The sequence below is a fragment of the Camarhynchus parvulus genome, chromosome Z, assembly GCF_901933205.1.
Source record: "Camarhynchus parvulus chromosome Z, STF_HiC, whole genome shotgun sequence".
In the NCBI taxonomy this organism is placed as follows: domain Eukaryota; kingdom Metazoa; phylum Chordata; class Aves; order Passeriformes; family Thraupidae; genus Camarhynchus; species Camarhynchus parvulus.
This window is the reverse complement of record NC_044601.1, coordinates 46,667,989-46,694,791: the sequence shown is the minus strand read 5'-3', so window position 1 is coordinate 46,694,791 and position 26,803 is coordinate 46,667,989. Positions and strand designations below refer to the sequence as shown.

The window sequence follows — 26,803 nt, the reverse complement described above, 5'->3', positions numbered from 1 at the left end:
ATGCTGCTCTATGCGCTTAGTGCGGATAATTTTATCTTCACCTCTGTCTGCAGAAGTAAGGTGTGCTTCACATTGTAAACTTGGGCAAGTTTCATGATTTAAATAATAGATTGGACCTTTTGCTTTATACTGTGTGTGTCTAGATTAAGACAAATGGCTGGTAAGTTGTTCTGTTTTTACTCCACAGTGCTTCACAGTTATGTGCATGATCTGGTAGGATGGTGAGACTACCACATTTCCTTGGACAAGTATCAGAACTTCAACTTGAACAAAGTGGGATTAAGTTTTACTCATTTTAGAAGAGCATTCCCATCCAACATATGGACAAGACAGTTTGAAGAAGCACACTGCTTAAATTGACAATGATTTATTGTGTTTAGGAACATTCAATAAACACCAGTCTTTTAGCTCCAGTTTGGAAATCCTTCCCCATCAAAAATCAGTTATTTGTGTTGTTTTTTTTCTGGCATAAACTCCATTGCCAGCAATGGATGTATCAGAAAAAGAAATTAATAAATACAAACAGACGGCAGTTTTCTGAACATACCTCCTCTTTTAAAGGCATGATACAGATTTACTAAACAAATCTCAAAGAAGTTCTTCACAGAAGAAAATTTTGCTACAAGCTGTCTCTGAACATTGTTTTCTTCACTAATGCTGGTAGTTTATTTCATGGAATATGGTATTTTGAACAGTAATGATGAATCATTTAAAAACAAGCCTTAACCCCCTTTTCCTTTGCCAAATGTATGCTGAGACATGTAGCTAGTACTGAACTGTGTGAATTTAAGAGTTGTGTGCCTCTTGTTGAGCACATCATGGCAAACATGAAGAAACAGCAATATGGTACTTTTTTTACTAGGGATCTGGGGAATTTATTTTTTCATCTTGCTTTTAAACCACTGTTCAAGTGTTAAAGGTATCATATTTAAGTGTAACAGATGTTTTGCGTAACTTTCTGTGAAGTGTAAAAACACAATAGAAGATTCCTGTTTCTGATGAAAATAATTTTCAAGTACTTAAATTTGAATATCCCTCTAAACTCCATTCATATTAAAAATGTGTATAAAAGCATGAAGACTACAGAAAACCAATTAACATAACAGAGTTAATATTGAATAAGGTTTTCCACAACTGTATTTTACATATAACCAAACTCTTGCTTTAGCAAAAGCAGAAAGAACAAAAATAAATTCTCTCCCAACTATTTATACTCAGGAATTACCTTGCTGTGGGACTAGAAAGTCAGTCTACAGTTCCTCTAACCCAAAGTGTACTCTTAGCTGTATCCCTTTGTGATTTAGGGTCTTGGAAGTTTTCAGCAAACCTCTCTCTTGCTTTATCCCAGTTCTTTTTATTCTTGCTCTGGACAAGCTGAACATCTTCAATTGAGGCTGGTCTCCTAGTACCTAAACCTGCATGCTTCTGATGTAACTCCAGCTGGATCTGTCAAATACATGAAATACTGCTGTAATTTCAAGTTAGGTATTCTAAATACTACAAATTCTGGTTTTGTAATACACATGCCACCCCCTCTCCCCAAGCACTTCTCTTTTATGTTCTAAAACCCCTAGATCATACATGAACAGTACCATGAAAATGATGTATCACATCACCATTTCTGGAACTATGATCTAGAGTCCTGAATAATGTCCCAAAATGCCACAAAAATAACTGTATAATACACCTCACTGAGTGAGCAGCATGTGATCCCTGTGCTGGCTAGTTTGACAACACAGGGTGTGGTGTGGCTCTGAGCAGCACTACTGCCAGAAGACCATACATCTCTGGTGACAAAAATGGGGCTAACATGGCTGCCACAGAGGCCCATAACTTGCTGGCTACAGTGACTTCTTCCAGCTTTTCCTCTTGCAATGCCCATCATTTAGCTTGATTTTTGTGCTACATCAGCCTCTGAGAAAGAATTCCACCCTAAACCAATCTTCAAATTGCATCACTTAAATTATTCCAATTTTCCTCCAGACTTTGTATTCAAATATGAGATTATTAATTCAATGGCTAGAAGCTGTCTTCCTTTGCTTACTTTTCTAGTGAACACAGCGTAGGGAGGGACAACACTACTGAAAAATTTCAAAATACCCCATTAGTCAAAGAAAAAAGAATTTGAGATTAGTCCCACTGAGATTATTCTTTCTTAACCAGGCTTTTTGTAAGTTTCAAGTGAGTAGTGGCATACAATTAGATACTTTTCACTACAAATACATTACTATTATTTTTGTCTCAAGTGAACACCAGAAAGACCTACCGGATCCTTCATGCCACCACCATCCTTTCCCAGACCTTCCCCCTTCTTCCATCCCATCTTCTCCAACATTTTATGTCCTTTGTTGCTGTTGCTGATTTCACTTTGAAGAAAGTTTAAGATAACTGATGAGCAAGAGTTAATATAAAGAGTATGCTTTCAAATACTGAAAAACAGAAATGTGCATACATATAGAAATCAGGAATCAGTCCATCAAGAGCTATACAGAAGAACAAGCCTCAGGTCAGTATCAGCTTTCTTAAACCTCCTGAACTACTTGTTTGCTTTAGGAGTTAAAAGATACATCACAGGTAGGAGGGTAAGGATTACAACAATATGGAAAAAGGGGTATCGCTGCCAAATCATCCTCCTCCACCTATTTTGTCATCTCACGCTTCCTTTTATTAATTCTCACGCACCTACAAGTTTATGTTTCTTAAAAAAAACCCCAACTACAGCTACACAGGCAAAGTAACAACTGAAGGAACATCAAGTGTCATTTGAGAGGTATGTAAATACAGCTCCTGTGAGTGGCTGGATATTGACAGCAAGAGAAGCTGCAGGTGAAAAATCTGCATGTGCACTATTACTGGAACTGAATAGGAAAAATAAAGACTGAACCACTTGAAAAACAGACATTATTGAAGATGTCACTAATGCAGCTGGGGAGTCCTTTACATTTTTTGAGTTGGTAAAGAAGTGATGTAAGTGTCCTTACTGCCATCCTTAAGTCCTCACTTTCCATATATTTTTATATGGAAGGTGATGAGTTAATAAATAAAAGCACGTGAAATGGGAAGTGTGAAAAACTCAAAATTTTCTAGATTTCCTAACACAACATACACAGGTTATTTGTAATTTAACAAATTGCATGCTACTAACAAATTGATACTTATTCCATTATTATTTTTTTAAAGATTCACAAGAGAGGAACATGGGGGATACTTTCCCCCACCCCCAACTTACATATGAACAGAAGCTGAACGATCATCTCTCTGGAAGGTTCCTTCACTTCCAACGGTCTCTCTGCGTTTTCCTGCTCTGTCTTTGTACTTTGGATTTTTCACTGCCTTGTTGTCTTCATATTCTGTGTTCTTTCCGAGCAGATTTAATCACATTAAGACAAAGAGAGTGGGGTTTAAATTCTTTATTTTTGTTAACTTCCCTCTTTCCCTCCAAAAGTATGGGAGCTTCAGCCTTTTTTAGTAATTCTAAAAATCTGCAGTCCTCAGTATTTTCTTAGCTTACAGGCATACTTTGTAAACCATATTACTGCCATAATCACATAACATTGCCAAATTCAGTCATTTCTCAGAAGCTGTAAATAAAATAATATTCTTTTGAATCTTCTCTTGGTACAAAGAGTCAGTCTCTCCATATTAAGCAGAAAATCATGTGCACATGACACTGGCTTTTTATATAACCATTTAGCCTGTTCCTCAGCAACCACTTTTTTTTCCAGAATAAATGACAGAATTAAGTACGTTTATGGATTCTGTATCAGTATTATTTTGGTACCTGAAGAATTTCATAGAAATGACGGCATTTTGTTTTTTACATGAATACTTAGTACAAATGCTGGAAGCATTTAAAATGCTACAACAGAAGTAATTTGAAGACATATATTGCCTGTATGTTCATGTTTCTATTCCTCTATGGACTTAAAAACCTGAAAAAATTCCCATTCCCTTCCATAATTTTCCAGTTGCTATTATGTTTTCTTTCCAAATAAAAGACAGGACTGCAACTCAGTGAAAACTTAGTCTACAGACATAAAAACGAAGTGTCTTGCAAAATCTTAACACAGGATCAGAAATCTTGTACACTTTGAAAGGACCTTCAATTTTCAATGGAACTTTCATGTCCTCTTATCATCATCTTTCTTTGTAGAGGTTTGTAAAGAATAATTATTTAGGGCACAAAAGACAAACAGGGATAAGTTTAAGGGAATTTGAAAATGTCCCTTATTCAACAAAGTCTCTGGCTTAAAATAGGAATCACAAAGTACTTAAAAAAAGGTAAGAACCACAAGATTACAAAAACTTAATCAACTTCTACTGTAAACTCACCTGTAAACCATATTTTACCCGTATTTGTTTTAATGCTTTTCTTCTGACTAGCTCTCTCTCTTCTTTGCTAAGTGCTGGACAAACTAAAAGGAAGAACACAGGACTGAATTTGTAATTACTAAGGTAACAATGTTTTGAATCATAAAACAAAGGAGAGAATTTTTGTTCTGACATTATTATACATAGACACATACACCAAGAAAAAAATACATCATTATGTACAAGTACTACAAGCTGACAAGAAAATTATATGAAAACTGAATGAATTTCTTTTTATAAAGTAAACAGCCATAATAAAAAATATAACCTGTGATAATATTACTAACCAGAAGACTCTTTCTTCTTGTCCAGGCGAAGATGTGCTCTAACTTGTCCTGGTTCACATCCATCACAAGTATCACTGCCAGGGTGAATATGAAAAGAAAGCACAGTTTCGCCAATCTTCACCTCATCTCCATGCTCCAGGATGTAGGGATCACACTTTGTTTTAGGCTACAGCAAACAAAAGTTTTAGCAGGCAAGTTAAAAACTCATGAAGGACACACTATTTCATGCACACTGCTTACAACTCAGTGGTTCAGTTTGGTCTCACAAACATAGGCAACTGTTTAATTAGGGTGGGTATTTCACTCTAGCACAGCTGTAACCATAGCGGATTTTTCCTAGCATAACCAAACATTAAGTACTCCAAGTGGCTAAAATCAGAAGGGAACCAAGGCAGGCATTAATGTATGAAAGAAGACATACAATGGCATTGTAAGTGATTTGCCATAAAACATTTAAAATGACCACAAGATTAGTCTTCTGCAATATAAAAAGCACTAAAACAGTAGGTACTCACCTGGAGAATCTGATTTCCATTAACAACTGTTCCATTCTGACTGCCTTGATCCACAAGAACATAATTTTGCAAATCGTGGTCAAAATACACTTCTGCATGAAACTGACACATAGAAGCCTAAGTTAAATGTTCTTGTTAAGTGAATACTTAACAATTTAAATGTTATTTTACAGTAAGACTTCAGAATATATTTTGAAACCTTTAAAATGAGTGGGTCTGGTACTCTAACTTAATAAAGTTTTCACATTTTATGATTTCATTCTTGTGAAATGTAAATGAATGGGCCACAACATTATGAACTAATGCATACAGTTAATGTAATGACTTTGGTCATAAGCTGATTCATTACTGGACAACTGTATTCTTCCAACATGACAAGTATGCTTTACTTAAAGAACTGCAAGATTCAGTAATATAACCTTCTTAACGTTCTTCTAAATAATAGGCTTTTTGCTCTTTATTTTATAGCACTCTCGTTTAAAAACAGATCTCATTCTGCTTCCATTTACTTGGTCTTTCGTATCTGAAATAACTCCCTAAATACCATGCTTTTGTAACTTTCACATAACTCACCTTCTCCTGCATCTTAATACTTAGGACACAATCCATATACCAATCTTTTACTGTTTCTTTTATCTCCTTTCTGATATGGAGACTAATAATGTGGTGGGTTTTTTCTTTTTGGTTTTTTTTTTTTCAGTCTTGTTGCAGTTCTGTATAGGTATTGCTCCCATAGACCAGAAAAGATGCAACTCCTAGCCAAATTCATAAAGATATGTACTACCTCCAAAAAAGGCCACTGAACAAACCAAAGTATCAACTTCTCCAACCTACTAGAACTTCCAATAAAAACAGTAAGTCTAGAGAAGTGGCTGTTGAAAAGTGACTGTTTCAAATTTGACAATTTAGAGCAATTGTAGTTGCTGTTTTTCAGTTAAGAAAAAATAAAAATTGAAGATTGGCTAGCATTTCTTACTACACTCCCATAATGATGCAGACTAGTTCATTCAATAGACATTTTATTTTCTACTTCTGCTTTACTGAATAGAACCAAAACATCTAAAGAGGTTAAATCTGCAGGGTGTAGCTTTTTTTAAAATCTCATTTTCCACTCAAGAAAAGCAAACACCAAAGTTGATCACAGCTAAAAAGTAAGAACAGTGAGGAAAACAACTATTACCTAACTATTTATTTCTGCAGATATGTAATTTATCTTTTCACCTTTGACTCCTTATCTAAAAAGTGAAGTAACTTCTTATATAAACTGTCAGTACCTGTAAAGTACTAAAATGGTAACATCACAGAAAAATGAAAGTCTTTTGGCTTCTTTATTTGCCCAGTTTCAAACACATGCCTGAAAAAGTTATTAATATCAGGGAAATATTTACTCCAGAAATTTTTCTGTATGAAATATAGCAGCTGATTAATGAGAACTAGCATTTAAAATAGACACAGTAAAGTGTGTTTCATGAGATACTTGCATTCATAGATTTTTTTTTTAGCTAACTTTTTGTTTGCATGACACAACTTTGTCAATCTACAGTTTTATTTTATTAGGAGTGCTGTATTTAGGGTCTGTGTTGAAATATTTAGCAAAACAGAGCACAGATTTATAACAAAAATTTCCATTCAATCTACCATTGAAAGGAATTCTGTTAATTTTTCAAACTCCCTGTACATAATTTCCACAGTTGCTTGAAAGAAAATAAAAGAAACCACTTTGAGCGTAACTGCAAGGACTGCATTACTTGGTAAAGAAATTCTTACTATCTGACATCAAAATTTTATATACCATTAGTACATAACAGGGTTTGTCCTCAAGTTCAATAACTACAAAATTAAAGACTCAAAGATTTTGAAAACACACTGTTGTTTGTGTTAAGTTCCCATTCAGTAAAATAGTATATGTTTTCATTTTTTCTAAATTCGAGTCTGGCTAAACCCATATCTCATTCCAAAAGTTCTTTCAAAAAATTAACATGATGTTCCAAATTTAAAGCCACAAAATCTAAAGCTTCATTTATACATTTATGTCTTCTGATCTACCTTTCAGCAGACATGAACAAGAGTTACCTTACTGACTCCAACTTCAGGAATCTGAAGTGTGTGTCCAACATCTTTTTCTCTGGAAAGGCAAGTTGATATACAAATCACAACAAAGTATAAGTAAGTCTTTTAAGTGGCTCATGAAAGGTATATTTCAGTTGAACTGTAGTATCATATTTCTCTTCAAAGCTATTTGGAATTTTTTACAGATAGAAAACATTGTGTTGCTGTATACACAATGTAAAGACTTGCTTTAGGTCCTTTCTGCCATTTGTATAAATGATACCAAGCAGATGATTAGTAAATGAGTAAAGAGTACCAATAAATTCTTATTTATAAACCTGATATTTCTATCTGAACTGTCATGCAATGCCTTTAACAGTCTGAACTCTGCATCCTTCAGGCTCTTTAGTGCATCTTGGTGTCCGTGTTCCATGGTGAACCTGAACTCTTGGTCGCTTTAGGCAGGTAATACAAGTAAACAAAGTAATCTCTACAACTCAAGGTGAGTTTTGGATTGTTTCCATTTTTTGTTATCAGAACAGTGCAGTAGTAGGAAGAAGGGATTTGTGTATTACATTCTTATACTAAGGGATTAAGAAGCAATACAGCTAGTAAAAGACCTATATGCAAATCCAAAGTAGAGTTGTCTGCTGAGCTTCACATACATGACTCAACCTTTAAGAGGAAATCAAAACGTGTCTATCAGCATTAGACAGAAACAGCTTTTCCAGGGTAAGGTTCTCATGTAAGCATGGAAGAAAGCTTTACATCATCATTAAATTCATCATCCACAATGAAAAAAACAGGTTTAGAACTGTAAGAATGCATACAGTCTAGCACAAACCAGCTTATTATCTAAAGCCAATGAACAAACCCTAATGAAATTGGAAGGTGTGAGAAAGTCTAGTGATCCTAGATTTCTGAAGGGCATTCTTCCATTTCTGAAAAAAAATGTACTTCAGTGGCCTGGGACAACATTTACTTACTTTCTAGGAAACAAGTTTTCAAAGAAGGGCTTGCAGTTGTACTGCCACTGGAACTCGGTCACAACATCAAATTATCACTATTCAGGTGTGCTGAGCTGCATTAAGTATGTATGCTGTTACATTATCATGATGACATGTTATGTGACCTGATTTGAATTTCTTACTGTGGACTAACCAAACTCAGAGTTCCTCACAACTGCTGCAGGCTAGGAAGACAAGCATGAAGAGTAGAGACAAGCAATCCTAAGTGCTTTTCACCGCTTTTAAAGAGAGGTAGTTTGAGATATATATATATATATGTAAAAAATTTCATTCAGTTTTACCTTCCAATTGTAGCAGGTTTCACAGCAGTGATAATATAAAGTGACCCAGTCTGTAGAACTGGTGATCTTACTACAATTACTCTGATACAAGGAGGCCAGATCTTTTCTTCATCTATAATTATATAGGAAAAAAAAATCACCACCACCATTACTACCAACACATTTCAGTTTTAAGTTTATGGTCTATAGTTTTCAAAAAACTGAAAAACATTCAGCCTTTAGCTGGCTGAATAATATACAACTTTCATTAAAAATATGTAACAACATCTGAGAGAAAACTTTGATGAGATTGTGGTTTCAAAGGTTGAGTGCACACCGAAGTATTAAAAATATTTTCCTAATTCTGGTTTACATGTGGACAACTCTTTAGTTACAGCAGTAAAATATATATACATTCACAAAATTTACTAATATACTATAAATTTATGGATCATTAATTGTTACAGATTAGAAAACAATTTTACTTTGAGATAAGGGAGCACCTTTTTGTTCACCACATCAGAGACCTACTGCATATCAAACTTTGTATCTGACACTTTCTATGTCAAAAGCATTTTTACTGTTTTTTTTCTCTTAGGAATGCCATTCATCAACATGGATAAGAAAAAATAATCGACAGAACCTACAGATGCATATCTTTTTTGCCTGATTATTATATTAAGATACTATATTCTGACAACTGCATGAATTCTGTACTTGGATGTACATTTGTAAATCAATCTCCAGTGACCTCAGCTAGGAGCAGACAGATATGAGAAGACACTACCTTAAAAGGTACTAGAGGAAGAGAAACTGTCCCCAGTTTTTATTACTTCAGTATTACTGCCAAATTGCATATTAAGAAAAGACAATTTAGTCTGAAAGCCTGATGGTAGCAAACACATTTTGGTTAGCATTAATCACCCACAATCTGAGTAGTTAAGTAAAGTAATGAAAACATAAGAAACAAACTGACAATAAACTGTGAGCAGGGCACAGGCTACAATACAGTTTTCTATGGATTCTGTGATTTGGAATATCCTTTGCACATACATAGCTCTGACTGGCTGCCTCAAGCCTTTCACAGGTTACCTTCATTTTTTTGTTTGTTTTTTAATGATCTAGTAGAACACTTTGGTATAAAACAGTATACAGGTTTCCTGTCTATATCCATTTCTCACAATTTGCCACTGGAATATACACAAAATAGCATTTCAACTAGTACTGACTACTCCATACTGCTTTTCACCACAGTAGACTCATTTTGCATTCAATTGCACACAATGGTTTACAAACAGTATAAAAAAATACTGTGTATTAATTTAAGAGAGTCAATACACAGAATTACTGTGAATTACTGGTCTAAAACCCCTATTTTAGCAGGGTTTAGAGTTTCTTTTCTCCTTTCACTTTCCCAATCAAACAAAATTTCTGGAATCCCTGAGGTTTTTACACAAGCACAGACGTTACATCAGTAACAGCTTTTACAGAAACTACTACTTACTTTTGTACAAGTGAAGAGAGGGAAAGAAATGCTGGTAACATATAGCATGTTTTCAAAGCACCTCAAGTAACATGCTTTTATATATATATTTTTTAAATTATCCAAACTGTTTTTTTTAACAGACTTTTGGAAAAATACAGTAATACCATATATAATCCACAATAATTCACCTTCATTTTCTGAGTATTCTGAATCACCAGTTTCTTCGCTTGTTAATTCCTCCTCACTGTAGGTTTCACACTCAGAATCTGTAATTTCACCTTCCTCTGGTTCACTCTCTGTGTTTGCTGTTCTACTGTCATCTGTACACACTGGTGCATCTGGCGTACTTTTGTGCAAATGTGAATTTATACCATCTGTAGAAATGGATTCTTTGGCTGTTAGACTGTTTAATGGTTTTGTGTCCATTTTAGTCTTCTTTCTTATATTTGGAGACTCATCTTCTTCAGTAGAACTTACTTGCTCGGTGGTGGAAAAGCAATTCAGACTGTTAGATGATTTCTGCTCTTCTGTGTCCAAATCCTGGAGGGGAGTTATACAGTGTTACAGTCTTTACAGATTGAGTTTTTCTAAAGAATAGCGTGGAAGTAAATTCTTCACTTAGGAAGAATTATTTTTAGAACTATTAAGAAATAGTTATTTCACACATGCAGTCAGCAGAACTTTTACATTTCAGTGAAAATATTCTCATATCCTGTTAGATGTGTCTGAGACCATCTTCTATTTGGGAAAATGTGACTGCCCTCCTCTTCTAAACTTCACTTACTCCTCTTCTAAATGTCACTCTTTTCTCACACTTTAGAAATGTTTAGAAACTTTAGAATCTTGTCCTCATTTTCAAACTTGTACAACATCACTCTGAATATTTTCCTATTTCGCTTTTATGATACTCACTTCTGTCCCTCTCATTAAATTCTTGCAACTTGCTTAGAAGGTCTTTAAACTGATCTTCATTGTATCTTCCTGCTGTTTTTGTCTTCTTTTTTATTACCAGAGTACAGAATATCTGGAATGCTCACTCATGCTTTAACTATAGACCTGTTCTTCCTCCTTTCAAAACCACATCTTTAACAGAGCCTTTGATCAAGACAGCAGACAGAGTACAAGCTTAACTTATGCTATGTGAAATAGTTATACTAAAAATCCATTTTCTACTGCAAAAAGTTTCTCAATTTCTCTCCTGAATATCAGACAGATTGGATCATTACAGGTTCTTCCACTTCCACTTAATTCATCATCAGGAAAGAAAAAAAAACCCAACATTTTTTAACAGAGAAATCTGAGGTTTCATATTAATTTTGCCAGAGTACCTTGAAAATGTAATTCTCAATCTAGTAGCTTGACAACTATGTCAAAAAATAAAAGGAAAACAAATAGACAACAGAGAAAGAAGAACAGAAGTATCTTTAAAAGATAAATAAAATCTCAGATGAAATTATGTGCCATTTTGAGTTCAGAGTAAATGTATTCAATTGCCTTGAATTGTATCAAATATTTCAACACAACAGGTAAAAATACATCCTTGACCTTCTTCCATGTGTTTCCATTTCAAGATAAGTGAAATAATGTGAATATTAATATAATGGAAATTAAAGCACTTTCAGAATTGTTAAAATGCATCAGTGCTACAGACTATGACAAACACAAGAATTCCTCTCAGCTGTTGGTTAGGAGAGCGTACCTTTGAAACACCTTCAGTAAGACAGCAGGTTCTCAGGTAAAACCAATGCTTTTATGCTTTAACTGAAAGACTATTGGTTTGTTCGTGGTTTCTCTATAATGCACTAGCCCTCCTCCTTGAACCCCTTAAGTTCTTGAATAGAAAGGACCAGGATAGGAAGGTCACTGTGTAACATTGTTTATTTTAAAAAAAGTAGTAGTCTTGCCACAAATAAGCCTACACAGTTTAGACATGTCAAACACATTAATTCCATTAGAAATATTTTTGGAAAATCTGATTTTTCCTTTTATGACTTATATTTTTCAGTGTGTTTGTCTTTGTCTATATTTATGTTTGGTACAGGTATTATATTGATACCAAACATACCAAGGTGTTCTGCACTCTGAAACATATTACTTCTATTACAGGGTAATCTAACAAAGTAGCTCAGGGTACTAATCTAATCTGAAAACAAAGAAGCTACACCATCTGCTCAAATCACAAGGTGAAACAAGACATGACTGTGATGCACTGATGCCCAAGTACAAGGTTCCAACCACTAAATTCCACAGTGAACCCCGTGACATTCTGTGATTTTTGGCATAATTTCAGATATTTTAAACTAGAAAGTAAAAAGGTGGTGTTTCAAAGCCTGGCTACTAAAGAAAAGACTCTCGGTTCTGTGTTGAAAACAGGAATTTTTAAAACAGTCTTATAAACAGACCAAGGATTCCACACATACATTCATTCTATGATTTTGCCAATATGACCATTAAGCTTCTTCTCAGCAGTTTCTCTATTTTTTCACAATTGCTGCATTAAACTGTTAAAAAACCAAATAAACTAAATAGTTAAGTACTGATAAAAATGCAGTCTTCACATTTGAAAACCTTGTATGAAATAAAGAATTTTGAAACTGAATATGGATTTTGAGCACTTCACGATTTCAAGGATCTGTATTAAAATGCACATCTGGAAAAGTGTATAAACATTAAGCATACGGATACTGAATTAACCTTATAGCATTTGACACAATCTTGTGTTGCAGAAATCCTTTTCCATTGTGTGTGACTATGTACTGGTTTCGGCTGCAGTAAAGCTAATTTTATTCACTGTGCCTAGTGTAGGGCTGTGCTTTGGATTTGTGTTGAAGATGTGGCTGATTATGCAGGGATTTGTTTTTAGTTTATTGCTGAGCAGCGCTTACAAAAACCAAGGCCTCTTCTTGCACCACTCCACCAGCACGTAGGCTGGGAGTGCACAAGGAGTTGGAAGCAAGACAAAATCTATATAGCTGATCCCAGCTGTTCACAGGATATCCCATACCACATGGCATCATGCTTACCAATAAATGCTGGGGGAGGGACAAGGAAGCAGGAGGGATGTTGAGACTTTGGCCTTTGTCACCATTACCTGTGCTGGAGCCCTGCATTCCTGGGGATGCCTGCCCAGGCAGGGAAGCAGTGAATTAATTTTTTGCTTTTTCTTTTGTTTGCGCATGTGGCTATATCTCAATCCACAGGTTTTCTTACTCCTGTCCTTCCAATGCTCTTCCTAATCCTGCTGCTGGAGGAGTGAGTAAGCAGCTGCCTGGGGCTCAGCTGCTGACTAGAGTAACTATGGCTGACTACCCGTACTAACACAGAACATGCATAGCATGTAATAAAGTCTAACTAGGCAAACAGCACCTAATGTCTTGCCTCTATAGAGTCATCACTTAAAAGAGTGATGACTTAGAGTCACCAGGAACTGGCAGTAAGCACAAAATTTGGTAAATACTAGTGTAGAATTTCAGGGTACTAGTGTACCCTGAAAAACGCTGTAAATTCTAGCAATGTACTTAATTCCTCAATGACTATCTAACTCTTCATCCCAAACTCCTGCCACAAAGACACAAAGTATGCAAGCAGATGCTGATTATAACCACTTTTTACCCCATGATATTTTTTCATACACATACATTTTTTCATTGTTGCTTTGCCCAATGCATCTAGACTGACACCAACAGTCATGAGTTAGACTGAGGGATAGACTCAATGTGATCCAGGTTTGAAAAACTTTATATCTACTGGGTATTACCACATGATCTCTGGGATTTTTCTCACTAAGCTGAAGCTGAGAGGTGCGATCAATCTGACAGATAATGAAGTATTTTTTAACTACACAGTTGAGCTGGTTCATATTTCTGCATCCCTGACAAAGTCAGCCAAAAGTACTTTGAAATCAGGATATTTATGTATCCCATGAGGACTGATCTTATAAAAATAACAAATCATGCTTATGTGACTGGAACTGATGGTTTTACCTTATAGAGAATATGCCACAAACTACTGATTACAATGACCTGTTGAAATGCAGACTGTCCTACTTAGAAAATACATATTATCATTGTCATTTAACTGGTTTTAATGAAAATTTCAAAGTATTTTAAGCATTTAACTATACTTTTTCCTTTACTGTTACAGAACAAGACATTTTGTTTTTCAAAACTTCAATTTTTCTGTACTATGGCTGATCACCATGCATGTTCATGCAATTCTTCAGCATCCCCATACATGGGAACTTATTACTGTGAGCATAATTAGCTCAATTCTAAGAACTGCATCTTTTAAACTATATTTTTTCTAAACTTATTTTATACAAAGCAGAGAAATATAGATATATACAACTTTTCTCAAATGTGTAGCCTGCTTTTTGGTCTGCTAGAAGTTCAGTAGGTAATTTAGCAGATTCATTTGTTCTCAGCACTCTTCTACAGGACTGAATAACACACCTTTAGCATTGACACCCTCAATTTGAAATTAATCTGAAATTCAGTATTTTACTAAAGAAATATTTTCAAACACTTAAAAATAGCTCCTTCACTCAAATGACTAAGCTTTCATGTGCTAAAATCATTCCACAAGTACTTCAGTTACTCTCATCCACTCTACACAATACTCAATTTTCCAGTGCAAAAAATCTAATTAAAGGCCAGGAAAAAGCCCTCTTCCTACAGCATACAGGAGCCATTTTATACACTGGTGGTGGACAGCTCTGAATTAAATAACCGTACCTAAAGAATGAGTAGTTTCTTTAGTCCAGACCCTTATGTTATACAGGGATGCTAAATACTGCTCTTCCCAAATATTCTAGAATGGCATCAAAGTTTTCTTCAGATGTTACTTACAAAGTATTTAAATCTATTTCAAAGCTACTTTGTAGGTAAATGTATTTTGATTAAATAGCTTTAAAAGATTTATTAATTCCTTTAGGAAAAAAATATATCCAAACATCAATTACTAGATATTCTTTTTTCTTCAATAAAAATATCAAGGTTAAAGGTAAACATCCATGGACTAATGTGTGTTTGTTGTCTCAACTCTACCTTTACCAGAAGCTGCCAATCCAAAAGAAGAAATCTTCAGATTAGCCATGGTTTCTGTCAACTGACGTACCTAAAGATGGGATGAATATCAGCAAAAAGTAAACTACATGTGATAAAAAAAGTAAAAAGTCACTTCTTCAAGAGTTCTATGGGAAACACTGCTAAAACCACCTTGCCTCTCCTACAGAAGTAGCTATGATGAATCTATAATAAAAAAGAACACGGTAGAAGTTAATTTTGAGTACCACACTGAAATAAAATTTAGTAGGTGGTAGCTTGAAAATTAAAAAAAAAAACCAAAAACAATTTATGGGAAAAAATGGCATGTGTCAGAACTTCCTTCTGAATTTTCCTATGTATTTCTAACACCCCCAATGCAGCAAGTAGAACTGCAGGATCACTACTTCACACAGCCTATTCTCCAAACAGTATGGAAGCCCTGGATGTTGATACTGGGTCAGGGATCCTATTATCACTTATGTCACCTTTTAAAAAATTTTTAAACCTTTCAAAATTTACTTATTTAAAGGTTTTTCTTGTACAGAAGAAAATACCATGTTTCTTGTCCCACCTTTTTTCTGACCTACCCCTACAAAAAGATACTAGAACTCAACTGCATGTCTAAAAGTTTCAAGGTATTCTACCAGTGTTTTTACATGACCTGTACAGAGGCGAGCACTTCATCCTGGCAAAAAAATCCTGATTGCCAGTTAAAAACAAGCAAGTAGAGATAGCATACTTTGTTTCACAAGTCAAAAGAAAACTATTTGTAATATAGTTTCAGTTTGTGACTGAAAAGCAATAATGTCTTTAAGGAAAGTTCTTGTATGAATTAGGAACATTCCCCAGGTGATAGTAAGCACACGATTTTCCGCTCTGCTGTTTTTTACAATTAGCATTACATTCATATTAGCCAACATTGATGAGTATTCTCTTGTTTTTCAAAAGGTTATTCACCTTTTAAAAAATGCAATAATATTTTAACATATTAATTTTATACTTTGCATTCTCAGAATTATATTGGATTTTTTAAAGAATGCTACAATATTTTTCGACAACTCATTTGCCATTTCTGTAGTGTTAAGTATCCTAGTTTTCCACTTACAAATAAATACTGTATGTAAGATAGCTGAGTACATGAACTTCCTCACAATAGCTAGAAATTAAACCACAACAAAAAACCCCCCTGTGACCAGAAACAGAAAGTTAATGGATTGTTCCAGTTACAATCGTTTTTTAAACAAAAAAAGGTACTAACTTCAGTTTATATTAAGTCATTCAAAAAACACACGCAAAAAAGATTTGGTAAAAATCATTGCTTACTAATACCATCTACCTAAAAATATATGCTTGATAATCTACAAATGTAACTGCTAAATTTTCTTATTTCTTGTATTTAACAATTTCTAAGTTATTATAAATATCCATACATATTTATTCACATTTATTCCTTTAACTGAAAAAGAGAGAAAAATTTGATATGATTCTGTAAGTACTGCTGTCTTCTCCTGCTTTACATGGATATTCTTATAAACCACCTCAGCTTCACCCAAGAATTATAAAGTTCATGGGGTGAATGACATGTTCCAGAAGGACACCCTGCTTTCTTAACACTAGTGGTCCACAGCCCAGGCATTAAACCAAACCCACCTCCTACCTGTAGAAAGATACGTAAAACCTACTTTGATCAAGAAATGAGGCAATTTTTCGGGCTAGCAGCACAATTTAATAATCAATTGGGAAAAGCAGTAATGATGTACTAGTCTTCAAAAGCACTGTTATAACTTCAATAATTTAAACAGCATTCAGGGAAAAAAAAGGGAGAAGGCTGGGCAGTAAGTTTGAAGAAAAGCATCTAATTAGGGCCTTTGCCAATACAAGACTAAACTAGACAACAACTATACTGCCAAAAAATACCATGCATCTATGCACTTCGCTGTGCAGCTTATAAACTAATTTTCCAATTTTAAAACAGAAAAATACTGTCTTTTATTCTAGAAAATCCTAATCTTTTATATTAATGTAACATAGAATTTTTAAGTGATTAATAACCACAGAAAAAAAATAAAATGTTTTAACTCAGCTATGTAAACTATATCAGTAAATTTTTCTTCTAAATCCAGCAGTGCATTTATGAAGAAGTGCACTAATAAAAGGGCATTATTTTATTTTTGAAGTTTAAAATGGAGAGTGCTCTATGTTTCACTTTGTATTCTCCCTGTTTTTGTTTAAAAAATAAAAAATACCATGATTACTTCTTTGACACAGGCCTTCATTCCCTGTTCACAGAAGAAAAGATCTGTGCACTACAGTATACTTTAAATGTTTTCCCTGTTACCTTTTTGGTGAAACAAATTAATTCACAAATAAAGCAAAGTACTCAGTTTTCCATTAATAAAACAGGCTAGAAAAAAATGGATGTTTACCTCCTACCTTGTGACTGTGGAAGTCTCACAGAAAAGATCTGTTAACAGACTATCTAAACAAAAATATTGGTATAAAGTAAGACAAACCTCTATTTCTAGTATAATGAGATTACAGAAGCAGACTATGATGGGAGTCTAAAAAGTAGTTGACATTATTTGATAGGTCAGAACTATACACGACTTAGAACTTTTTATAAACACTCTTGTTGGTTTAGGTAACAGTTCATCACAGAACTAAACTTAAGAGATCTATTAATCAGTTTATGAAGAAGACTTATTCCTATGAGCTTTTTGTGATTATTTCCTAACACATGATGGACAAAGTTCTGTATTGACCAATGTCTTTTGAGAGTGGCAGAATGCTAATTCAGCATTTGCACAGAGCAGGCCCTGAACCTGAGTGCTGGTAAAACTGCACTTTCACTGCAATAGCTCTGTTCTCTTAAGTCTAAAGAATCGTTATGTTTAGTGTTGCTAAGTACCCGGATCAAGCTTTCCAAATGGAAGGGTTCGCTTGAAGTTTCCTCATTGAGCAGAAATTCCTGCATTAGCCACAATTTGTTTATAAAATGTGTTATCAGTCAACAACCACTATCCATTTAACCTAATTACACTTTTTCTAAATGTAAATAGTTTCCATTTTCAAGTCTTTCAGATGACCTCGCTCCTGATTAAAATTTTTAACTGTGCACTGATGTTATATGACTATTACGTATGGGTATCTGGACAGTAATGTAATTATTTCAGATTTTAACCAATCTGCATGTCTGAGGCCTATATAATAAAACTATGTAATGGTTAAAGCAATAGGTTTGAAGAATGCAAACCAAAAAGAATTCAAACTAAAGAAATCAATAGATTCAATTTTATCTTAAAGTGATAAAAAAAATTGACAGAATAGAACTCAACATCAGTAAAAGCGTTCATAATGGAAATGCTTCCTGAGGTTTAATAGCTGTGTTAGTACTTGGCGTTTAGGAGTCAGTAATGTTTTTCAAGACAGCACACCACATGGTATGCTTTCTTAGCACTCAGAAAAATTTTGTAATTTAAAATACGTATTAATTACAATGGGCATTTATTAAGATGTACAGCTTATCCACACACTAATGACAATGAAAATGCAGTAAGCAAGTATCAATAGGAGAACACAATATGCAAAGAAATAGAACTTCAGAAACACGAATCCCAAATTATAGCAGAGATACAGTAAAATGGCAATGGACTACGCTCTGGAATGCAGTCACAGAGAAAGGATTGTGTACGAGTGTATTTTCAAAATTTACATTTTTTTGGTTCATAATGTGAATCTGAAAAAACCCAACCAAATATAAAAAACAACACCAAATCATAAGTCAAAATCCCAAACCCAACACATTGCCACTGAATTTCTGATGTAAATCCAGCCCACAAAACACTGAATTCATTCTAGTGTGCCTGCTATTCAAAAAACTTCACTGACACTCAATTTTAGACTCCTTTACAGTTGGGTAGTATTTAAAAAATCTTGAAAAAGTGAGGGGATCCAAGTTAAAAGTTTAATTCTTAATCACTCAATGGGAAAGTTATCTGAACACTAACTACATGTTAGCAACCTGCTGTATAGAGTTTTAGTATGTTTAAATAGTTTAAAAAATAAAGCACACATTCTCTGCATAAAACCAAGCCCCAAAGCCTGTAAATTGCATCATGGACAAAAACTCAACAAATTTCGCATTTTCTGTCTATCAGTTCTGAGGTTACCTTATACTCATCTGCAGCAATCCACTCGGGTTCTTTTCTCTTCTTTTTCCCCTTTTTATCCTTGGTGTGCTTAGTACCAGAGGCCTGGTAAGACTGCAGATCCACTCGTGAATGAAACTGGTATCGGCCGCTTTCCACATCACAGTAGTAATAAATTCCAGTTGCTGGGTCATAATACAGTTGGTTTTCCTTTATAAGAAATGAAGAATAATGTTATCACATCAATAAAAATACTGTTCAAAGAAGCATCTGATTAATAAAGAACCACATTTGAATTTTGATAAAATGAAAGAACTGTGGTGGCTTGATCCTGGATGGCTACCAGATGCCCATCCAACCACTCTGTCAACTCTCCCTCCTGCACAAGACTGGTAAAGAAAATAAGATGGAAAACTCATGGGTCAAGAGATGAAAGTCACTATCATGGGCAAGCCAGATTTGACTTGGAAATAGCTAAAATACAGCTGGATGATAAGGATTAAGTTAAAAACATCTCTTCCACTTTTTTTTCACAAGCTCAATGGTACTACTTCATTCCCGGCTCCTCTCCCTGTCTTCCCCCACCCAAGTGGTGCAGGGAAATGAGTAGAAGAGCTGAGGTCAGTTAACGAACAGTCCCTCTCTGCTGCTGCTTCTCCCCTGCCCAGCATGGGATCTTCAAGAACTGCTCAAGCATGGGTCCTTTACAGGCCACACCTCCTACCAGGGAAGCTCCTACCAGGGAGATGTGCTCTGAGCTCTGGCATGGGCTTTCCAGTCCCCTAATTGATGCCTTAGGATTTTAGCTTTTATATTTTTCATGTATTTGTAATCCTGCAGTTCATTAGTGTATAACTCTAACTTCCTTATAGAGTGTTAGCTGCTGCTTTCCCATTTTGGCCAGACAAAACAATTCCTCTCCAGGCCTGGGAATCAAGAAATGTAAACAAAAGTGAACCGTGGGTGGAAGCAAACTTGGGGTAAATGACTTCATTACCTGAAACTGTAAATGGAAGATTAACCCCCAAATGCAAATGGACCAAACTAATATAAATATAAAAACCCATGACCTGTTGTCCATTTCTTGTGTGTAGCCTCTTGGGGGGCTTTGGCTGCCCTAAAAGTACCTAAAGGCCCTTCAATAAATGTAACTACTTATTCCCTTGATTTTGTCTGGTCTCTGTGTTTAGGTAGCCAAAGAAGGCATCATAAGGAGCTGCTTCTGTGTGGGATCCTCCAAGGACTCTAGTATGAGTTGTTTCTGCACAGTCTGCTCTGCTGCTTGGAGAACCTCCTCCTGCTCCTTCTTCTTTGACCCTGGTGTTCACAGGGCTGTTTTTCACACTCACCCCCCCTACAGACTCCACTGTGCACAGTTATGCCCCTTCTTACACTGGTTTCAGACAGGCACCACCAGCTTCTCTGATGGCCGTGCTGTGCCCTGCAGTGGGACCAGCCATGTCCAGGCAGCCCCTGGCCTTCTCTCAGACAGGCTACCTCTGCACCCTGGCCCCATCATCAGAACTTTGCCAGCAAACCCAATGCAAGAACACTTCCTGTAATTCAGAACACTTATGTACCAAGAAAAGATATTCTTTTGGATAATTCTACCATGAACTGTAATCTACAGCCCCAAACATTTATGTATAACTATATCCACAAACGATGTCAAAACCAATGGTATCCTTTAAGACCTTAAAAACTAAGTCCAGAAGCGTCCTGAACACAAACAGTCGCATACCTCATGCATTTTTTACAGCTGAGTTGAATATAATGCTGCAAACAAACTCTCTGTTCTCAGTGCAGTACAGTGTATACATATCTATCCACAGATCTGTATACGTATACAAACACACCTCAGAGGACAAAAAGAAAACCTCTGCAAAAGCTATATAAAAACAAACATCAAAAAGCAACCATTAAGAATTTCTAACCCATCATCTAATCTTCTTCTAACACTTCTAAAAGAAGGGGTTTCTTTTGCTGCAGAATCAAACTAGTTGGTAACAGTAATAGCACAAACATTTTGTGTATTTTCTCCCAAGACTCTTTTCACTGTGGAGAAGCAACTGACTTCAGAAATATGGTTTTTTTCTAAATAAGACATCTTTAAGCTCAAGCTTTTAGGTCTGAAAGAGTTACAGATCAGCTTCATAGCATATAATCTGTACAATTCCAAGTAACTTAAAGACCTATGAGACATCAAAAAACCAGAATTAAAATCTAAACTTGCATCTTAGCCTTTAATTTGACTGAAATAATTAATAAACTAATTAAGAAACTTCTAACACTACTCATTTTCAGTAACCTGTTTTTCAAAACATAAGATCAACTTGGATCTTAGTTCTTTGCTTTTATCAACTTTTACAAACAAAACTTTTGTGATGGAGAAAAAATCCCAAGGATTTTGGAAATGATCCTTACTGAATTGTAGTAGAATCCAGTGCTATGGTCATAATACAATCCTGTATTTTCATCATATATAAATCCAGTTTGTGAAACAGCAGCCTCTGCAGCAGCTCTCAAGCTCTCTGCCAAAGAACCTTCTGGTACTGAAGTTTCTTCTGTGTCCTGATAACAAAAAGCAAGAAAGATAAGTGCTCTGTGAACCTGGATTGATTCAGAAGGCAAAAATCTGGCTGTGGTTTACTGGTAAACTCCTACTTATTTCAACAGGACCAAGACTTCAGCCTGCGTCTTTCATTTTTCCCCAGCTTTACTCAAGTGACTCACACCAAATATACACACAAGAAACATCTTTCAGAGCATCCCTAAGACAGATTTCTGCCCTCTGTTCCATTTCAGATGCTAGATGCACAAACTCAGTAAACTGACTGACCTAAGAGAAGGCTGAAGAGCAGGGAAGAAAACCAACCCACCACAAAATAAACAAAAAAAGCCCACCACCAATGTTCTTCTCCTTATAGCTTGCTTCCTTATGTCAATGGAAGAAAAAATAAAAAGCACTATTTAAGAAAATCAGCATGGACATATTGGACATACTATGCTGAAAAAAAGATCTCACTTCATGGCTATGCAGGATATATATGCCTTTTTACAAGATCTCTCAAACTCCAAGACACAAATCTAAGAGAGTGCTCCACTTGGAACATACTACAAAAAGAACTAGTTTTGAAGTACAAGCATTGTGTTTTTTAATTGTAATGTATTTCTAGCAGTCAGTTTTGTAATCGTTCTTATTTTGTACTGTTATAGCATATTTTATTCTTGATGGATTGTCCCTTTCCCCCCTGTGTTGTTGGGTTTGCCCTGGCTGCCCATCTCTCCAAAGATCTGCCCCCCTGCTCCCTCTTTCTCCTCCAATTGAATGTCAATCCCTACCCAAGCCTGCCTCTTTTTCTAAAAGCTTCCCTATCAATCTTGCATCCTTTGAAATCCCGCTGATTTAAATTATTCTCCTCCCCTGCAGTCCCTTATTGGTTTAAACATTGTATTCCCCGCCTTGTGTTCCACCCCCAATTTCTCCCAATTGGTCTAAGATTGTATCCTTCCCTGAGACCTCCTCCCCCTTATAATCTGTCATGGGCAGCTGAGTTTGCCCTTTCTGTCACTGAACCTCCGGGAATAAACTTCTTTGGAAACCATACAGAGGGCCTCTCCTTGATCCTTGGCCCTACCCTCGGCACAGTCTGCAGTCCACCTGAGCCGCAGAGCTGCCGTACCCTGCAGCTGCACCCCGGATTGGGCAGCTTTCTGGGGGCAGCCCACCTGTGCTGCCGGTGCCGGGAGCTGGTCGGAATAATAAACATCACAAAAAATCTTTTTATATAAAGCTCTCAGGACGGCAAGCACATCTTTTAGATGGAATATTAACAGAATACTGATTTCAAAACTGGTAAAACTCCAGACAGTCCAAAAACCTGTGAATTCTGGACGAAATTTTCCTCTTCTCCACCTTCAATAGCTCTGGCGCTATCCTTCCTCAGCGGAATATTAACACCTGCCTCCGATTCCTCTGTGGAGTTATGCTCAGTGCCTTCACTCTCATGACTGTGCTGCACTGGTAGCTCAGATGGACAATCTTGACTATCAGTGTGATTGTAATAATTTTCATAGTAGTAATAATCTGCCGGGGAAGAGAAAGAAAAGTTGAAGTTGCATAAATTAGCAAGGCAGTATTTTACTAATGCAGTTTAAGGATGCTAAATCTTAAACTGGAAATTTATACAATTAAGTAGTCTAATGAAAATCAAATCAATTAGGTAGTGCCTCTACTCTGAATTTATTTCAATCCTACCTCTTGTTTTCATACACTTCAAAAATTGGTAAAGCGTGTATGTTTGCAACATGAGATTACTATATAACAAATTACAATGCCATGAATTCTGCTAGTCCACACTACGTTTTATCCTGAATTAATGCCTTGAATGAATACCAAACGGTCTGAAAGATAATGTCAGGTTAAGAAATTTAATTCAGCAAAAGATACAGACTTGAAATGTATTCTATATTACAACATTTTCAAACCAAGATACTGTTCTATATCCCTATTTAAACAGTCAGCACCCTCTCTACCTGCTTGTGACCATGCAGAACAGTCCTCTGTCTGTACTTCTACACTAGACGTATCTTTCTCCTTTCTATTATGGATTTCTTTAGTGAGTTCTTCTACCTGAAAGAAAAACTACATGTTAAAAACACAATACTGCTACCAATTTTAGTGGTCTGCCATCTCAGAAAAGAGAGTCAGTCTATTTCACATCCCGTAATTCAAACAAAACATAATGACATGACAGGTGTTTCAAGTGATTTTGTTTGGCAGGAGACAATTTTGTACTTGAACGGTTGGCATAAAGAAACACATGATTTCTGCTCACAAAGGAGCAGAGAAACTTAACTGAGGTTATTCCTAAATGCCCACCCCGTAAAATTGGATTTCAAGCAACGATCACTGTTCTGCACTGATGACTGTGGCATTTACAAAGCACAGAATGTTCTGGACCAGAAGGAACCCACGAGGATCACCGAGTCCAACTCTCGGCCCTGCTGAGGACACCCCAAGAGTCACGCCATGTGCCTGAGGGCATTGTCCAAATGCTCTGTGAGCTCTGGCAGGCTTAGTGCTGTGACTGCTTCTCTGCGGGACCTCTTCCCTTGCCCAAGCATCCCCTGTGTGAAGAACCTTTTTCTAATATCCAATCTAAAACGCCCCTGACACAACTTGAGGCCATTCCCTCGGCTTCTGCCAGAGAGGAAATCAGTGCTGCCTGCCTGCCTCCCCTCACAAGGAAGCAAGCTATATACCGCAACGAGGGCTCCCCTAAACTTCCCCCTTTTGCCATAAGCATTCACAGACAAGTTTTGCCACTCTTCCTTTAACTCACACTTCGTTCAATAAACTTCTTTCCCTCTGATACATGTAATTTTTCCTTCTGACTGCAAATCTAGCCCTGTGGTAGAGAAAGTGTTACCGTTCTCACCACCCAGCTCTGACTCGAGACCTCAAACCTGCTCTGGCCCCTCGCAGGCCACGAGAGCCCAGCCAGCTCCGAGAGCTGAGGGACCGTGTGGAACGGGCACATCGGGAGGAGGGGATAAGCGGAGCGCGGGCCGAGCGGCTCCCGGCCGGGGGGCGGAAGGGTCGGAGGCCGCGGTATCCGGGGCGGGGGGCCCTACCTGCCTCCTGAGCGCCTCGCCGCTCTCCCGCTCCCGCCGGTACAGGCGTTGCGTGCGCCGCAGCCGCCGCCGCGCCCGCTCCAGCTGCTCGCGGCACGCGCCCAGTTCCGCCTGCAACGCCAACGCCGCCGCCGCCGCCCCCGCCTCCTGCTCGCCCAGGTCCGTTCGGCTCTCGGCGCTCGGCGCGGAGGCCATGGCCGGCCGCCCGCCCGCCCGCCCCTGCGCCGCAGCTCAGCGCCCGCCCTCCGCCCGCCCCGCAGCGCCCGCGCAGCCCCGCCCGCCGGCCCCGTCCACGGCCATGGCGCCCGCCGGGCGCGAGGGCAGAAAGCGGCGCGGGGCGCGCGCCGTCGCCGCACCGAGCTGTCCCGCGCGGCGCGCGAGGGTCCGTCCGCGGGGCGGGGACGGGAACGGGGCCCGGAAACACGGAGAGCAGCCGGAAGCGGCGCACGCGGCAGTGCGCGTGCGCGCGGGAACAGGCTGCGGCGGGGCGGGGCCGGGGCGCGGCGGGGCGGGGGTTCCCGGGGACGGGGACGACCCCGGAAGGTGGGATGGGCGGTGCTGCTCGTGGTACGGCGGCGGCGTCGGGAATCCGATGAAGGAAAAGCAGCAACGCCCAAAGGCGGCGCGGTCTCGGCGCCGGGCGTGCTCGAAGTCTATTACCGAGGTCCACCATCATCTAGGCTTGGTCGTGTCAGGCCGAGCTTGCTGCTAGTGGTGGGCCCCAGGGTTCCAGCTGCATCACATAAGAAAATGAAAAGTAATTCTAGCGTGTGCTTTCATGCAAAAGTAGGGCCCGATTTTTGTTTGAGGGTTTTGTGTGTGTGTGTGTTTGTTTGTTTGTTTTAGAGTGGGGAGGGGGTTGCTTCTTGAGACTTCTCAGTCAGCAGTGTGGCAAACCACACCATGTCCTGGCTAGAAATTGCCGCGTCTGGAGGTTGTTGCAGTTGGAGCCATTTACACATCATTCAGAGTCAGTGCTGAGAGCTGCAGTACTGCAGCCCTGGATAAATTTCTGTTCCTGAGATTTCTAGAAGCAGTTGCAGAAGGTTCTCGGGCTTTCCCCCTGAGCCCCATCTCAATATCATAATTTTCCAAACCTAACCCTGCAGGCTTCTTATTTTAAGTGTGCTTTGTCTCTGATGACCACGGTGCTTCTCAGTTTTCAATAAACTGTGTGATACACTTTGTTGCTTTTGTGTCTTGCTGCAGAAATGAGAATTATATCATCCTAGGCTATTAGGTCATAGCCTAATAGCTTTCAGATCTGACAACAGTGAGTGTGTTGCATACATGGACATCTGCATCTGCTTTCAGATATGTCCTGAATGATGCACCAGCTTTACGCTTCAGGTTTCTTTAGGTAATGTATTAATTTCATTTCCATGCATATGTTTTTACCATATTACATTTCCAAAAATACAGTCGAAAGACACCTGAGTTTGAAAAGCATGGTACCTGGCGGCGCTAATTTAACAAGAATGCTACTGTTCTCTGTGAAGACATGCAGTCATGCACCGTTTATCAAGTTCTGACTGAAAACCACCAGAATCTAATGCCTGATCTCTGTAAGGTGGGCTACAAGAGCAGGCAAGAAGCAAATTTACTTCTGTCCATATCCTAACTCAAAGGAAATAGGAAAAGTAATACATATATTTTGTCTTGAAAACATTTTGTGAAAGGATGTAAAGCTCAGCTGTGGACTGGAGGTCCTGAGAGATACTAAAACAGCTATCACAGTTTCAGACCTCAATATTCCTCATTGGAAAGGTATGTCTCATCAGTTGAGAATTAGTGTATTGTCTCTATCAAAAAGTGTTTTATTTTAGATAATGGCTTTTGTTCGCATCAGGATTGTTTCACTCAATGTGTGTAAGTAAACAGACCTGAGTTGGAGGGAGATACTTCCTGAAAGAGCAGATTTCATTCGCTGCCCTGTGTTAAATTGTGTGAAGTTTAGGGAACGGCACTATCTTCTTT

At 37.6% G+C, this 26,803-nt stretch overlaps 1 protein-coding gene across 1 annotated transcript; it reads right to left on the bottom strand.

The window, feature by feature from the left end:
- Positions 1-347: 347 nt before the first annotated feature.
- On the bottom strand, positions 348-25,021 carry AGGF1 (angiogenic factor with G-patch and FHA domains 1). The gene is made up of 14 exons (XM_030968491.1): positions 24,827-25,021; positions 23,726-23,822; positions 23,071-23,276; positions 21,614-21,760; positions 19,211-19,399; positions 10,185-10,536; positions 8,532-8,643; positions 7,247-7,298; positions 5,174-5,275; positions 4,659-4,824; positions 4,333-4,415; positions 3,230-3,357; positions 2,267-2,366; positions 348-1,446 (listed from the first exon to the last, which is right to left on the bottom strand). Exons 1-14 carry the CDS (start codon positions 25,019-25,021, stop codon positions 1,246-1,248), a joined length of 2,130 nt encoding a protein of 709 aa, XP_030824351.1. The 3' UTR covers positions 348-1,245.
- Positions 25,022-26,803: the final 1,782 nt, after the last annotated feature.